Raw genomic sequence first — 16,550 nt, 5'->3', positions numbered from 1 at the left:
AGTTTATCTTTTCTAAACAACTTAACAATTAACCTAGCTTCAACGATGGAAGCTTAAAAAGTAAACGTTGCTATTTGTTCTAGTTAGACTTTTAAACTTCATTTATTAATAAAACTTTGAACAAATAGTTTGCAGCTCATCTCATTACTATTTTACTAAAGAAAAGTATTAAAAATATTTTTAAGTATTCTTTAGAGTTAACAAAACAATATTACACATGATTCAAAGTTGAAAAGTTCTTCTTTTAATTAGTAAATAGGCGAAACTCAAAAGTACATTAAGTATATATTCAAACTAGTGTAATATTTTTTAGTAATATGTTTACATTGTATTTGTTTTAATAATTTTTTTTTTTAAACAATATAAGTATAAGAAAACAAAAATAAAGATGAACAAAGAAAACTTTTACATTTTTATTTAGTTGCGTTTACTAATAATGAAATTTAAAAAATAGTTCATCCAATATATAAATACTATATCTTAATAATCGGTACAACAGTTTATTTATTTAAAAAAAAAATAAGTTTCATTAGAAAATACAATGGTGAGTAGTTTGAGCTAATTATCGTTGTAAATGTTATTTAATGTCATATAAAGAGGTTTTAAATTTGTGCTCCATGAATCTTAACTCACTTGTTATATTTGTAATCTATATTAAAAAAAAATTAAATAAACATTTCGGATTGTGACAAATGATGTCCCTAAGATATAAACAAAAATATTTTACTGTTTTTTGTTAATTCGTTCTTTTTTTTTGGTAAAACTATCTATTCATTCTCGTTTTTTTTGCTTAAATAAAAAAATGTTAATATAAACCTGATCAGTAAATAAACGAATTAATTTTTTAGGATCTTCAACAGTTTCTTTCACTTTATAAGCTTTAAAATTAGTCGTTATACACAAAATTTTTATAGTCTTTTTATAGCGTTTTTTAGTAAGATAAAATTGTATTTGTAAAACATTTTAACGCAATAAAACGAAGTTTTTTTTAAATTTTTACAGTTAACTACTAATATTGTACAAAAACAACATAAAAATCATTGTTTATGTTAAATATTGTTTACTTCAATAAAAATAGTGCTAAGTTGTTCAAATTTTAAAGAAAGTTTAAAATACATAAGTATTTAAAAAAATATTATATACTATATTATATATTATAAAATACATAATATTATTAAAAGGATAGTTTAATTTTGCTACTTGCATTTTACATGGCTCCTATATTACAAAAAATTAAGTTTTTTTTAATTAAAATGTGTTTGTTTTAAGTTCAAGTGTTATAATCAAGTAACCTTTAGCTGTTACAGGCATCTATTAGCTAATCAAATCGTATATCTTTTATATAATACTTTTAGCATAAATTCTAATATAATTTTTATTTCATTAAACATCAAACTAATTTTAATAGTATTGTGTTTACTTTAATCTAAAATATTAAAAAATATACCCAATGTTTATAATCTTTTAAAAAAGACTAAACAAATCTTTAAAAATTTAATTGAAATGCACAGTAACAAAAATGTTCTTTTAACATAAGTTTTGTAGTTCAATTAACTATATTATTGCGATCAACAGTTATTCAAATAAGTTAGGATTTAACTATCAAAGTTTAGGAAAAATTACACGACGTCTTAAAATTCAAAATTTTATTCATTTTTTTATCTAATGACGTAAATATTCATTTATTCTTAGAAAAGTTTTTTTAATTTCAAAATGTTTGTTGATTATAGAATCGATTTTACTTCTTGTTAATTGTTGTAATTCTTCATATATTTTATTAATTAATGTATAATACAGCTACTTGATAGTTTTAGCTCGTAGTTAGTCTCGTTAGATTAAGCTTGCTTTCCTGTAATGAATGAAAAGTAAATTTTTTGTCTGAAAATTAGTTGATTAAAGAAAACAAAAAACTTGACAAATTATATAAACTTTTGATCCTAGCTATACTTAATTTAATTATATATATTTAGTGCTATATTTCAAAATGTATTTTCAGTACTTATTTTGTTTTTAGTTACGTTATTTTAACTGTTTATAATAAAATAAATTTTAAAGAAATTTGTAAACTGGAGTACTAATTTAAGTCGTAATTGAAATTTTTTGTATATCGTAAAGATTTAAGTGAAGGTTTTTAAGAAGATTATCCGGGCCAGTTTTGATTAACCTCGGACTTGTTATACAAGTGAACATCTCTGTTTAATTATTATTGCCTTTTTTTTTGCTCTAGAACTAAGAAGGAGTTTATTAATGATGTGGAATCAAGACGGTCAACCGACGAAACATACTTTTACGGTTTGTTATATGACATAACTGTTTTAATATTTAGATTATACCTAAAACTCATGCTTTATCACTTAATATAACATAATTATTTAGTTATTCCAAGTGTTTGTTTGAACTTCATTATCATATAGGCCTATGCAATTAATATAACAATTTGTATAATTATTAAAATGATACTTAAAACTAAGCTACTATAAAACATTAATACATTAGTCAGTAGTAATACGACACTTACTACAAACTTAAAATGTATTTATTAGATCGTAATATAAAGATTTTTGTTTTTGAATATTACTATTGTAAAGGTTTACTTTTAAAAATTTGCTTATGTTAAAGATACTATAGTCACATGAATTTTTATAAGATACAACTTAGATATAGTTATAACTACTTACTTAAAATCCTACCAAGAATAGTTCAAAGTATTGTAAAGTAAACGATTTAGTAAATTGTATATGATTAATGAAAAACGCCTGTTTAAGTAGATTAAAGGAAAAAATTATTAAATAAGTAAAGATAATTGAAATTACAGTAACATCTTGCTTATTTACGCAGATTTTGTCCACATTAAAATTGCGTAAATATATGAGAGATCGTAAAGATACGAGAGGTACCAAATATACTTACTGTAATCGGTTTTTTGATATCGCTTTTAGTTAAAAGCAGACTGGGAACTTTCTCACTTTAAAAAAAATTCTTTAATTAATTTATAAATATTAAAACAAAAAATAGAACTATACATATGTTAAAAAAAAGGTTTTTATTTAGATAAAATTTTAATACTTTTAGAAAAATTTTACTAATTTTGATAATTAGTAGATTTTATCTTTATTTATAAATGATTTATTTGATACTTAGGATTTATATTCTATTCTACTTAGCAAGTTAGTTTTATAATTAAGCATTTGTTTTAAGTGTAAACTCTATGTTTATTAATTATTACTGCTATTTTTTGCTAGGAAGTTTCATAGATTTCTTTTTAAGATGTTTGTTCATATATAAGGCAAGAACGCTGTATTATTTGTTTGTGTTTTAAACTTTTATAGTTTCATTATACTTTCATTATTTAACAGAGTCATAATTCTTTCAGAATTTTAATTTAAACTCTTATTGTTAACAAAATTTCTGATATACTGAGGTATAACTAAATGTTTATCAATAAGTCAAGGAACATAAGTTTACAAAGTCTAAAGATATAGTGAAGTGAGTTAGCATAAAAAAGTATATTTTACATTTAATTTTAATACTATATCTTTAACTATATCTTTAACAGTAGTAAAAGTAAAACAAAATAATAAAATTATAAAATCAATCAAAAATATTTATAGTCATATGCATAAAATATTTACGTCTAATGCTACCTTTAATTGCAATCCATTGTGTTGGAAACATGTACTTTTAAAGCAACTAGTTTTACTAGTTTGTTAGTTACACATTTACGTCTTTTAACCTACTATTTTTTTTTGCATATAAAGTATTCATTTTTATCTATTACCAATGTTTAAGCTTCTCTCCAGGAGCTTTCAAACTAATTGGTTTCCAAATAAATATTATAAACTAGTTTATATAAAATAAATTGAAACAAATATCCGCTTTTATGATACATGACGCGCTTCATGAATAAAATAATTTTAAACTTAAAAACAATTTTTAAGAAAAATTTATTAGTTTTTTTATTGCTGTCATGCTAAATGTAAATTATCCAATTATTTTAACTTACACTAACAAAAAAAAAATAAAACTATTTTACATAAAAAGTATGTTATTTAATTAAATAAGAAAGTACTGAGCAAACTGATTTTATTATAATACAAATTTTGCTTCTTTTGTAATAACTTGTAGAAATGAAAGTATGTCATTTTTATTTATAGTTATAGTTTAACCTTTTATACAGAAGTTTTCAAACTACTTAATTTTCAAATAAGCTAATCACTTTTATCTGCGTAAGTTTATATAAAATAAATTGATATGAATATTTCTTTTATGACACACAAAGTACTTTATAAATAAAAATGATAAAATTTAAAAAACGTTAGAAAAGTTTATTAGTTTGTGTTGTTGCTGTCATGCTAACTGTAAATAAACCAATTAATTTAACTAACACTAAAAAAACATAGAATAATAAAATATAAACTCAAAAAATAATATAATAATAGACAAAATGTTATAATGAACATAAATTTAAACTGAATTCTGGGCTATAACTCGATAAACGAAACGTTTTTTCGTACACCAGGTCCCTGGACCAAATATTAGAGCGCTTTTTATTCGTTTAATAAACATACTAATAATAAGCCTTTTAAATTTTATATAGAAGTTATTAGTTTTACGTGTTATGGGTTATTAGAATCAAAGTTGTTTTAAAATTTTTAATATAACTTATTGTAGTTTATTTCTGTCGTCTTTACTGTAAATAGATCAATTAATCTAGTTAAGAATCAAAAAACAAATAAGATCTAAAATCATAAGAATATTATAATGACTATTGTTTTCAATTTTATATAGAAGTTTTTAGTTTTTTACTACTTATTTTATTATCTGTTATTGGTTATTAGGATCAGAGCTGTTCTAAATATAAAATACAACTTATTGTAGTTTTTTACAACAACAACTATAAATACAACAAAATTAAACATTATCCAAATAAGATTTTACAGTTTAACTTTAATCGGAAAAATTTTTATACTTTCTTTAACAATTAATTTGATTACAAAATACTTTTTTACTTTAAAAGTGTAAATCATATTATTCTAACTTTTAATTAATTAACAAATATAATATTTAAACTATAAACTAGTAAAAATATTTCTTGCAAGATAGTAACTGTTTCAAAAAGTTTATTTAAAACATAACATAGATAACATAATGCTTCTCTTATTGTTATTGCATAGATTTTTTTTTCAATAAATCTATCCGTTGTAAAGTTCGTGGTTTCTTTACTTTAAAAGAAATTTTCTTAAAATTAAATCAATAATGCAAGTAATTTGAAAAAGAAGGCTCAAATATAATGGTTTAATTTTTAAAATTATATTTATTACTCAATTTTTACCTAGAGCTTGCTGCTAACTGATTTAAAAAGAATGAAAATATCTTTCATGTAAATGAAAAATTTTAATTATTTTAGTGTGAAACTAATATCACATTAGTTATTTTTCGTCTTGTTTTGCAGTTTTTAAAATAGATAAAATACTTACTAATCAAACATTGAAACATAAAGTCTAACTAATTAAGTTATATAAATAATTAAATATATTTATTTTAAGTATAATACAGAAACATTAACACTTACAATTAAATTCCCACCCGCGCACAATCATTTTGTATTCTTTCTAATTATTTAGTTTTGGTTATAATGTAGTTGACATAATTTATTTTATTTTTCTTTACTAAAAAATTACACCTAAACCTTGCCGTTGGTCGGTGAGCGGTTATTAGACTTGATCAGGTTTCAACTGATCACTGAATTCAGCGGTTCTCACTATCTATACAATCATACATAAATAATGGAACTCATTACTTGAAACATTTCTATAACCTACATTTTCATTATAGTTATTATACAAAGTTTTACAAATGCTAACTGCCCAGTTGTTCCAATTGATAAACTAAGTAGTTCTTTACAAAAAGTAGTAGTTTTTATGATGTGTTTGTAAAGCTTATTTATTAAATTTATAACTCCTTGATAATAACTTTTGAAAAAAGAAAAAAAAAATAAGATAAAAAATGTTGTGATTGTTAATAACTGTGTTGTTAAACTTTGAAACTCAACTTATTTTGTAACTAAACTTAAATAAATCAAACTATTTTTTTTCATAAAGACAACAGGAAAAAATTATGATATACAAATTTTTGATTGAAAACTAAACAACATTAAAATGTTAGATTAAATAAAAATTGTTTTTTAAACTCCTGTATGGAAGTTTTTAAATTAAAAATGGTTGAATTAAGTCTCAATTGTAAAAGCGTTCAAATGAAATTTGTTCAGTAAAACGTAATGCTATCATGTTATTTTATAAACTAGTTGCACATTATAAAAAATTAATAAAAAATAATTTTCAGGAAAAAGAACAGATTAAAAAAAATTATTAGAAAAACTGTTGATTTCTTTTTATAAAACTATTTTTTAACATAAAATAAATTAAACATTGTAGAGTAAGTAATTTTTGTTAAAGTTTATAAGTAACTATTTGGTGTAAGTTTTATCAGAGAACTGAAATCTTGTAAAATTATTTTACTTTAAGAACTTACTTATATCTATAAACAGTTAATTATCTTTTTTTAGTATAGCGATGGTATTAAAAACTTATTAATTCTCTTCTATAATACTATAGTACCATATTTATTGTCTTTTTTATATGTCCTACAATTTCTGGTGGTACCCAGCATCATATAGAAAAAAAAAAATTAAATTTGTATTGAAAAACTTTCAATTTAAGCATTTTGCACTTTTTTAATCTATTTATTTTTTATTCACTTTTTCTTCTCTGTCACTGAATACTTTAAAAATTAGAAGTTGATGGTTTGTTTTGACTTAAATTTAATAAGTTATATATATTTTTTTTTTCGACGATATGTCATTATAATCTAAGGTAAACTGATAAAAAGTTGTCAGATTTTATTATTGTAAAACAACTTTATTTGTTAATTAATAATTTCCATGTATTAGTCTACTAAAAAAGATAACTTTTTAATATTGGTCAAAAATTTAAAAGTTAAAGGTATCGATCTCGCAAAAACAAGCATCTGTATATGCATTGATATTAGAATTTATTTTCAGTGAAAAATCTATTTGTATATATAAGGTTTTATAAACCACTGATTACTTTTTGGTCGTCAGTTTTTTTTCTTTAAACATAAATCAAATTTATAATTGAAAAGTAGTTAAAAAATAATTTTGTTCAAGAGAATCTAAGGTTGTTTGTATGATCACTTTAGAATAATTTCATCTGTGAGTGAGAAATTTAATAAATCGTTTTTAAGAAATTAATTATCGAAAATTTTAAAATAGTTTAAAATATTATTTTTCACTGATTACTTTATGATATTCAGATTTCTTTCTAAAAAAAAATAAACTGTTATTTGTGATGAATAACATTAAGTTACTAAAGTTTTTAATACATTCATTGTTTGAAAGATATAAAAAAAACTAATTATTTTATTACTTTTTTATAAACTATGGTACAGCAGTAGTTATACAAAAAAAAAACCGCCTATTGCTGATAATTAGAATATACTTTATTATATATACTATATAGTATATAAAAAATAAAATAAAGTTTTTATGTTACTAATTTCAAAATGCACGTTCTTACTTAAACAGTTTGAGGTAATATGCCCTATTTACCACTACAAACACAATTTATAAGTGTTTTTGCATAAATATTTTTTGCTACTTTAATTATGTTGTATGACTAAGAAACAGTAGACTCATCTCCAAAATATTTATTTAACTCAAAACACCTATTACTTTATTTCCTTAACCTCTTTAAAAGAGGTTAAATAAAACATATAATTTTTTTAGTGATATTTTTAGTGGGCTTTAAAAAAAAATATGTTTTCAAATTAAGAATGATAAGTTATTCATAAATAATTGAGTTTTCCAACCATTTATAAATACTATGTTTAATTTTTAACTCTTCGAGAGAGGCTTTAAACTTTTGTCGATTTGATATGGTGAATGATTACGCTGTATTTATTTTTAAATATTTCCTACTGAAACAAAAGATTGTGAGTAAAAGGTTATTGACAAAAACTAATAAATTTTTTTAATTTAAGTTTGTCTGCGTTATAACTTATGTATTTATTTTTTCGTGATCTATGTTTTTATATTTGAACTCTAGCTATGCTGTATCTGAACTCACAATGTAACAATAAATACAACTAGCAAAAAACTTTTGTATATGAAATTACATATTTTTCTCTGTTATAAACATTTTATAACGGCTTAACGGAGATACTTTTATTTATTAAAAACATTGAAGCTTCTGTTTGTGATAAGATTCTTTTGGTTACACATCGGTTCTAGAAACGTTTTATACTATACTTATATTTTACTAAGATAAAAATTTAGCAATGTTTTATGTTTTATTTATATTAAAAAAACAAATACGTATCAGCTTCGTTGTACTTTATATTCATTTAAACTTACTTTTGTTTATATATATGTCTAAAGAAAAATTTAAGTTAGTATCAGTTCAAACACTTTTTTAGACGTCATACATTTAGCAAACTTTTAGGTTAAATTTAATATTTTTAGCAAAACATTTTTGTATCTTTTTATTTAACATAATACTATAACTTGAAACATACAAATCTTTTCATTACTTTCATGTATTACTCATAGTTTATTAAAAATATACAGTACCCGAAAACTTGCTACGAACTACTTTAAGATAATGTTGTAAAATCTACTTGTAACTGTAATTGGTATTTTTTTACTCATAGTAATTTAATTTTTATCAGATACAAACACTTTGAAAATTTTTTGATACTGAATATAAAACATAATGTAGAACAAACCTTTAGGTTCACAAGACTGATTAATAAATATTTCTTTTTTTTATAATTTAAAATGGGCTTTTTTATAAGTACCGTTTTGTTTTCTTGTTACTTATATTACTAAGCCTTCTTAAGAAAGTTTTCAATTTATTCATTTGTTTTTACTAATATCATAAGGTTTACTTTCAACTTTATCTAAAACAAAAATTAGTAAACAGTATTTATATTTATTTACACAATGATAAATAATTATAAACGGTGAATTAATAAATTCAACTCGCAAAATATAGCTTTTATTGAAAAAACAAATAAATTTCTGTTTTACAAAATTCACTACAGCTCGAAGGAGTTAACAAAATTTAAAACTTCCAAATTTATTCTAATTCTTTTATAAAGTCATAGTTTTATGTGAATAAGTATAACATTAAAATAGTCATGAACTAATTTTACACTGTGTTAGATTAAGTTTGCTCTATACCAGCTTCTATTAATTTAACCCATGTGATAAAATAAAATTTGAAATATGTTTTAAAACATATTTAAAGCAAGGGTGTTGAACTTTTAAAATATATTATGCTGAAAAAAACATTATGTATTATGACAAAACAAATAATAATATTTTTAATACCTCTTTAATTGCAAAACTTATTTAATACTAATTCAAAAATTTTTTAAAAGCATTAATTATATTTTTATCAAAAAAATTAGTTCCTTACACAAATTTAAACATTTATTTAAGATATAATTGCAACAAGAAAATAAGAAAAATGTTTTAAAACAACGTAATTCAATCTGTTATATTTTTGTCGCATAATGAATTACAAACTAGCTTAAAATAATTTAATTATCTTTTATATTTTGTCACAAAACTAATTTCTTTAGTTAAGATGAAAAATATTTTTTTTTCTATGTATTTTATCAAGAATACCAGAAATGTATTTTCCAGCTTTAAAAGTAATAAATAAATTTAAAATACATAAATGTACAAATTTATTCAACTTACCGAAAAGAGAGCTATAAAATAAATTGGTTTAGTGTACAGAAAATAAATATAAATATTGATTTTATTAAAACTATTAATTAGATCGATAAATTAAAGATTTCTGTTCAACACTGTTTATTAATAACTAACAAAATTAAACTTTAAAATTGAATAAACTTTTAAGCTAAAGTGTTTTCACAGTATGTTGAAACCCATTTTAAAGCCTAAATTAAAAAAAATGACGCTTTTTAAACGTTAAATGCGACAACTGACGTCACAAGTAAAACACACAATATGTAGTATTTTTGTAAGCTATATATAAAAATATTATTGTATAATGATTGAATTTTGATCAAAGAGGTTGAATATTTAAATTGCTTAAATAACCATTCTTAAATTATAGTTAAAGCAGTTGTTTATATGCAACAGCATAAATGTTTTGATAACTGAATTAATAAAAAAAATTTATCTGATAGTAAAATTTATAAAATAGAAATTTTTAATAACAGTTATTCTATGTAAGTTTATTAATTTCAACAGTATGACAGAACATTTAAACTGCTTTAAATTACTTTATTTTAGTACCACATATATAAGAATACTGCCCTAAAAGTTTTTGATTGACTAAACTTAAAAATTTGAAATTTCTAAAACTTAAGTATTTTACATTTTTTAGTTAGACTTTTCAAAAATACAACACTTTTTTTCAATTTTATCTTCTTTTGTTAAGGCAAGTTTCTGTTTCTTGATTTAATTTTAATTTTGTTTCTTTCCAAATATAAATGTGTTCATAAAACATTATCTTGATAGTTATTTTATTCTTAAATTTGACGTTAATGTAACCAAAAATTTTTAAACTAACTCTTTAAAAATTACTAGAAACTTCATATTTTTTTATATTTAATCAATTAGAGATATAACAAATATTATATATAACTTTATGTACTATTTGCATTCAAAGTAGACAAACAACAATGACTATATAAAACAAGAAAAATATTTTTTTTTTAATTAAATAAAAAAAATATTTTATGTTAACTTATCTTTTTACTTATGATACAGTATAATAAAAATGTAAGCCTTTGAAAAAATAAAACATAACAACTTAATTCTTAAAAATACTATCATATAGTATTGTTGTTACTTATATTAAAAATATTCTTTTGATGTCATTTATCATAATCCCAAACCTTCACTTTAGAATATTTTAATTTTAAACTAAATTAAACAATGTTTGAACTTATAACAAAATCAATTTTATAAACCTCTCTATACGAGGTTTTTAGATATTTTCTAGTATAAACTAAAACTTGGGAATTTGTAAAATACTTTTTTATTTATAACTTTTTAGATCAAATAATAAAGAAATACAACTTAAAAACCTTTTCTATATTTTCTATTATAATATGTTTAAATAATACTCAAAACAGGTTATAAATACCACTTTATTAGTTTAAATTTATTTTTTATAGTTAAAACCATTAAACAAAAATAAAATTTAAGACTGCGTAATAAATTTAAAAAAAAATAGTCTTACTGGCAATGTCAATGGGTTATTGTATAGTAAACTAAAAAGTAGTTTATTATATAGGAGTTATAAACATAACTTTTAACGGTGAAATAAATAAATTCATAATTGTTAAATTATTAAAAAATAACTAAATAGTTTTTATAATATATTAAAATCAAAAGCTCTGGTTCAAACTAAATATTCACTCAAAGTTTTCGTTACAATTTAAAACAAAAACCATTTTTTTTCATACTAAAACTGTTTTAATTCGTACCGTTTTGAGAACATTGATATAAATACTAACAGTTTAAATTTTGCATTGGAAATAAACAACTTGGTAAGTAATGTTTATAAATTGTAAAAGCCATAATTTAAAAGTATCGCTACAGGAGTGATACTATTCTGAAAGGAAGTTATGTATTTCTGTAAATTTATATGTTCATGAACATATAAAGTTAAACTTTTAACGTGAAACCTGAATAACTTTTTCAAAGTAAATATTACAAATTAAATCACTTATAAACCGACTACATATTTATGCACCCATTAAAATAGAAAGTGTTTGATAAATTTAAAAAAGTATGTAAGAAAAATTCGTATTTTGTTAAAAAATGAATATGTAAAATTAATAAATATCATTATGGCATAAATTAATGACTAATAATCTGTTACGTTAAGAAACTTAAAAGTTTTATTACAAAAACACAAAAAGTACATATTCTTTTAGCTCGAGCTTTGAACAATACCTTGCTTTATTACTTATCATTTTTACTTAAATACTTGTTAAAAACTAACTTGAAAAATACCTTATTTGCAACTTGGGAACTAAATGACAAAAAGTAACTTTTAAACAAGGTCATTTCAATTACAGTTAATTACAATAGTATTGGATTCAGTAAAAAGCAAGCAATCATATTTAAAAAACAATGTAATTATTTTTTCTCAAATGTACTTTATAATTAGTATAAATTAAAAAAATTCATCCTTATCATGAATAAAAGTTCTTTAAGTACTAAACAAAAATAATAAAACATTTAAAATTCTAAAAAACCATTATTTAATCGTAAAATAAAAATAGACTAACGCAGACTACCAATTATACTGACAATATTCTACTTAATTTAAATTAAAACATAAACTAAAAAAAATAGTTAAGTAAATAAGAGCATTTAACAGAAAACCGTTGTTGAAAGATTTTCATTATATTCAGATGAACAAAATTTAAATTGGCACAGTAACAAAAACAAAGTTTTATATTTCTTTCGGCAGAGTTAAACGGATTGTTTTAAATTAGAATCTTATCAATAAAAAAGGTAATCTGTTGAGACATTTTAGAATTTACTTTTTAACTGGATTCTTTTTTAACATTTACTTAGTATATCATAATACAGTTATTAGCTTTTTTGTACTACAACTATAATTGTTCATTAAATGCAGCTAAATTAAATAAGGCGGAGCTTTAAAGATTTCTGCTTAGATATTACACCTGTAAAACAAGTGTCTTTTATCTGAAAGTTATAGATTCACTATATCTTTAACAAATAAAAGTATATAACTTTTTTTGGTATATAAAAAAGAAATTAGTTCCATAGCTTTTGTCGACAAAGCTAGATAAAATAATTAACCTTCCTAATATTTATACAAAACGTTTTTAGGCAAAAGAAAAATTTTAAAACTGTATGACAAAATTAATTTCAACATTTTTATTATTAAGCCTATAAGTAAATATTTATATGCAAAAAAAATTCTAATGCTTAAAATTTTAATTTTTGTCTTAGTGATGCCATTTATCATCATATTTTATATAGAAATGTTTTATAATATCAAACTAATTTTGAATAGTTAGCGAAATATAAAATATAGAAATTTAATAACTTCTTAACATACAGTTATTAAAAAATGTTTATTATAAAAATATGAACCGTCGTGTACAATTAATTTCAAATTAAAAACTTTGATCAAATATGATCTGTGAGACATGTACTCTAATGCAGTGCTTCTGAACCTTTTTCTAGTGGCGGAACCCTTTTCCAAATTTCAATTTTTCCGCGGAACCCCTAATTTAGTTTTACATAAAACGTTTAATATGATATTTCCTGCAAAAAACAAAAGAATTTAAGTGAAAAACGATTTTTTTTAAAACTATATCATTGTTAGAAATCATACCAATTGTAATAGTATTAAGTCGAGTCAAACTCAAAGTGCGCCAGAGGCAATAGGTATTTTATGATTCTATAATAAATAAACGAAAACAAGCATGATTAACTGCAACGTCATAAAAATCTTTCCTTGCATAATAAAAACAAAATGAGAGCTACAAACAATAACGAAATGAACATGAACCTAATCGAATTCACGGATTACTGTAGTAAACGGGTAAGATGCCTAACGAAAAATAAGTAAAAAAACATTTAGTGCGAAGCTTGAACTTGTCTCTTAGCAACAAACATGTCAATGCGCGGCTGGATTTTGGATAGACTGAGACGGAGACAGGCAAATAAGGTTGGAGTGAGCATACAATTCCTTTGCTTCCTTAATGTTTTTTCACATGCGAAAAGCCGGACTAGCAAAGATAAGTGGTGATGAATGGTAAAAGAAGTTTTACTGCACGCTTTGCTAAGACCGGGGTACTCTGAAATTGCACATATCCAAAAATCTTAAAGCTCATTCCCTTTGAAACTCAATTTTAAATTGCTATCTTCAGATAGTTGCAGCAATTCCTTTTCTGTACCTGTAGGAAGATTCACTTCTTCTGAAGCAATATCACACATAAAAGGATTCAAAATCCTTAAATTTCCGATGCGAACATCTCCAGGAAAATAATGTTGAACCTTTATAGACAAAAGATCAATGTGGTTGTATATTTCGTCAGAGAAGTTGAATTCTATGCATTTTTCATGGGCCTCATCAAACCGGTGAAACATCGCAAAATTACGATTGCTAACCTTTTTCTTCCAAAATTTAATTCTATTTTTAAACGCCTTAATCTTGTCTGTCATGACAAAAATGGATTTTTGCTTCCCTTGCATGCTTACGTTCAAAGCGTTTAATTCTTCGATAATATCAGTGAGATAAATTAGCCTGGCCAAAAAAACATCATCTTCAAAGAACTTCACTAATTCTGAGCCTTCATCTTTAAAAAAGGTGAACACCTGCTTCTTTAATTCAATGTGACGAGCCAGTGTCCACCCCTTCGACAGCCAGCGAACTTCGTTGTGAAAAAGAAGTCGCAGATGGTCAGCATCTAAACTTTCACATAGGTCTTTGAAACATCTGGCCTTTGTGTCACTTTTCTTTATAAAATTAACAGTTTTAATCGACGCTGAGAGAACTTCTTGTAAACAAGAAGGAAGATGTTTTGTTGCCAAATTTTCTCTATGTAAAAAACAATGTATCCATTTAGCTTCAACTGCTTTATCCTTCATTTTCCTCACTACACCATTTTTGGACCCAGTCATAGACGCTGCACCGTCAGTACAAATGTCGACACATTCATTCCACTCTAAACCCTTGCTGATGAAATAATTTTTGACACATTTAATTACTTCAACAGAAGTTGTTTTTGTGGGTAATTCTCCACAAAATAATATATCTTTGTTGAATCTTTCCTGCCCACAATATCTAAAAAAAAAAACAAGTAACAAGGCTTTGCCGCTTAAGTCAGTGGATTTGTCTAGTTGCACAGCATAAAATAGACTGGCTTTTAATTTCTCCAGTAGTTGATGCTCTGTACCACTAGCCATTTCCATGACCCTGGATTGGATGGTGTCATTAGACAGAGGAATTGTTCTAAGTTTTTTAACAACTACTTTTAATACAAAATCCTCACACAGACCAATAGTGAAAGGAAGGGCAAACTCCTTAGCAATAGTGAAAGCCTTCTTGCATATCCCAATTCTCAATGCTCCCTTATAACTTGCCTTTAAAATTGAGGTGGAAGGGTTGACGGATGATTTCAAAGCATTTTTTTGCAAGAATAAGGCATGTGCCTTCTTTTTAAAATAGTCAAATTTTTTAGACTTACTGTCCTTATGGAATGCATCTTGGTGCCTTCTCAATTTTGCTGGTGCTAATGATGAATTTGCCAACACTTTGTTACAACCAACCTCAACACATTGACCTTTCTGTTCTCGTCCACTTTCAATCACCATAAAACCATACTGCAGATACTCATCATTAAACTTTATAATTTTACCTTAACATGAACTACTACCAACATCTTCACTATCGTCATACTTTCTTTTTTAAAATCTATCCATGCTAAAATAGTATATAAAATAAGTTTGAAAAAAGTAAAACACTCCATTTGGTTATTTCAAAATAAGAATACTTCTAATACTGATTATAATACTTAAAATATCGAATTTTAAAAAGTTGGTTTTGACCAAGGAAGAAAAAGTAAACCTTAATAAACAACGTAAAAGTTCATAAACACATTTTTAAATTTCCGAGAAAATTGACTTTGAAAAATGTACGGTCCATACGTTTGTATTGGAAACTTTTTACAAAAAATACAATATCTCAAAACTTAAACGAAATTTTTAAATTCTATAAAAACTGGCCTGTAGTTTATACTTAAAGCTTTCATATAAGAGTCAATTTTATTTTTTGTAAAAAATAATCATGGACATTTTTTTATCATGTAAGTCTAAAAAAACAATTTCAATTTCTGTTAAAATTTTATAGGCCTGGCCAAATTTTTTTTAAATTATAGTAACATTTTTTAAGTAAAAAATAAGCTTTTATACATATTAGATTTTAAATCAAGCTAATAGACATCTTTTTAAACATTTTTACAGCATCCGAAACAATATAATATACCAGAAATAAGTATCTGATAAAGATTTTTTGTTTAGTTATATTGTGTAAACATTTAGAATTTGTTTTGATTGCTTCTTCATTGTTTGCTTTAGTGATAATACCAGTATTTTCATGAATTCACTAAAAATAAAAATTCAAAAAAATTTGCAAAAATTTGCGCAACCAGGACACCTATTAATAATAAATACCCATTAAATGTCCTACCGCTAGATACACACTAAGCAGATCAATGAATGCTATAATTATATATGTTTGCCATTTTATGTGTTCTATTTTTTTTGAAGTTTTATGATTTATGTTTTTTTTTTTCTTCAAATTTTTTTTTTTAAATCGAAAGGCTTCGCGGAACCCCTGAGAAGCTTCGCGGAACCCTAGGGTTCCGCGGAACCCCATTTCAGAAGCACTGCTCTAATGTACACTAGTTGTCCAACCTTTAATTAAGGGTTTTAAATTACT

General features: G+C 23.4%; 1 protein-coding gene across 1 annotated transcript in view; it reads right to left on the bottom strand.

Moving 5' to 3' along the window:
• LOC145829157 (zinc finger MYM-type protein 6-like) overlaps positions 1 to 15,424 on the bottom strand; it is a 30,037-nt gene extending 14,613 nt beyond the window's left edge. Inside the window, exon 1 of the mRNA XM_082936885.1 lies at positions 14,309 to 15,424. Within this exon, the coding sequence (XP_082793011.1) occupies positions 14,309 to 15,424 (1,116 nt within the window). The remainder of the gene's footprint in view (positions 1 to 14,308) is intronic.
• Positions 15,425 to 16,550: the final 1,126 nt, after the last annotated feature.

This window comes from Thalia democratica, chromosome 2 (genome assembly GCF_965202585.1).
Source record: "Thalia democratica chromosome 2, ktThaDemo2.hap1.1, whole genome shotgun sequence".
Taxonomy (NCBI): Eukaryota; Metazoa; Chordata; class Thaliacea; order Salpida; family Salpidae; genus Thalia; species Thalia democratica.
The sequence above is the reverse complement of the archived record's forward strand: the minus strand, read 5'-3'. Positions and strand labels throughout refer to the sequence as shown.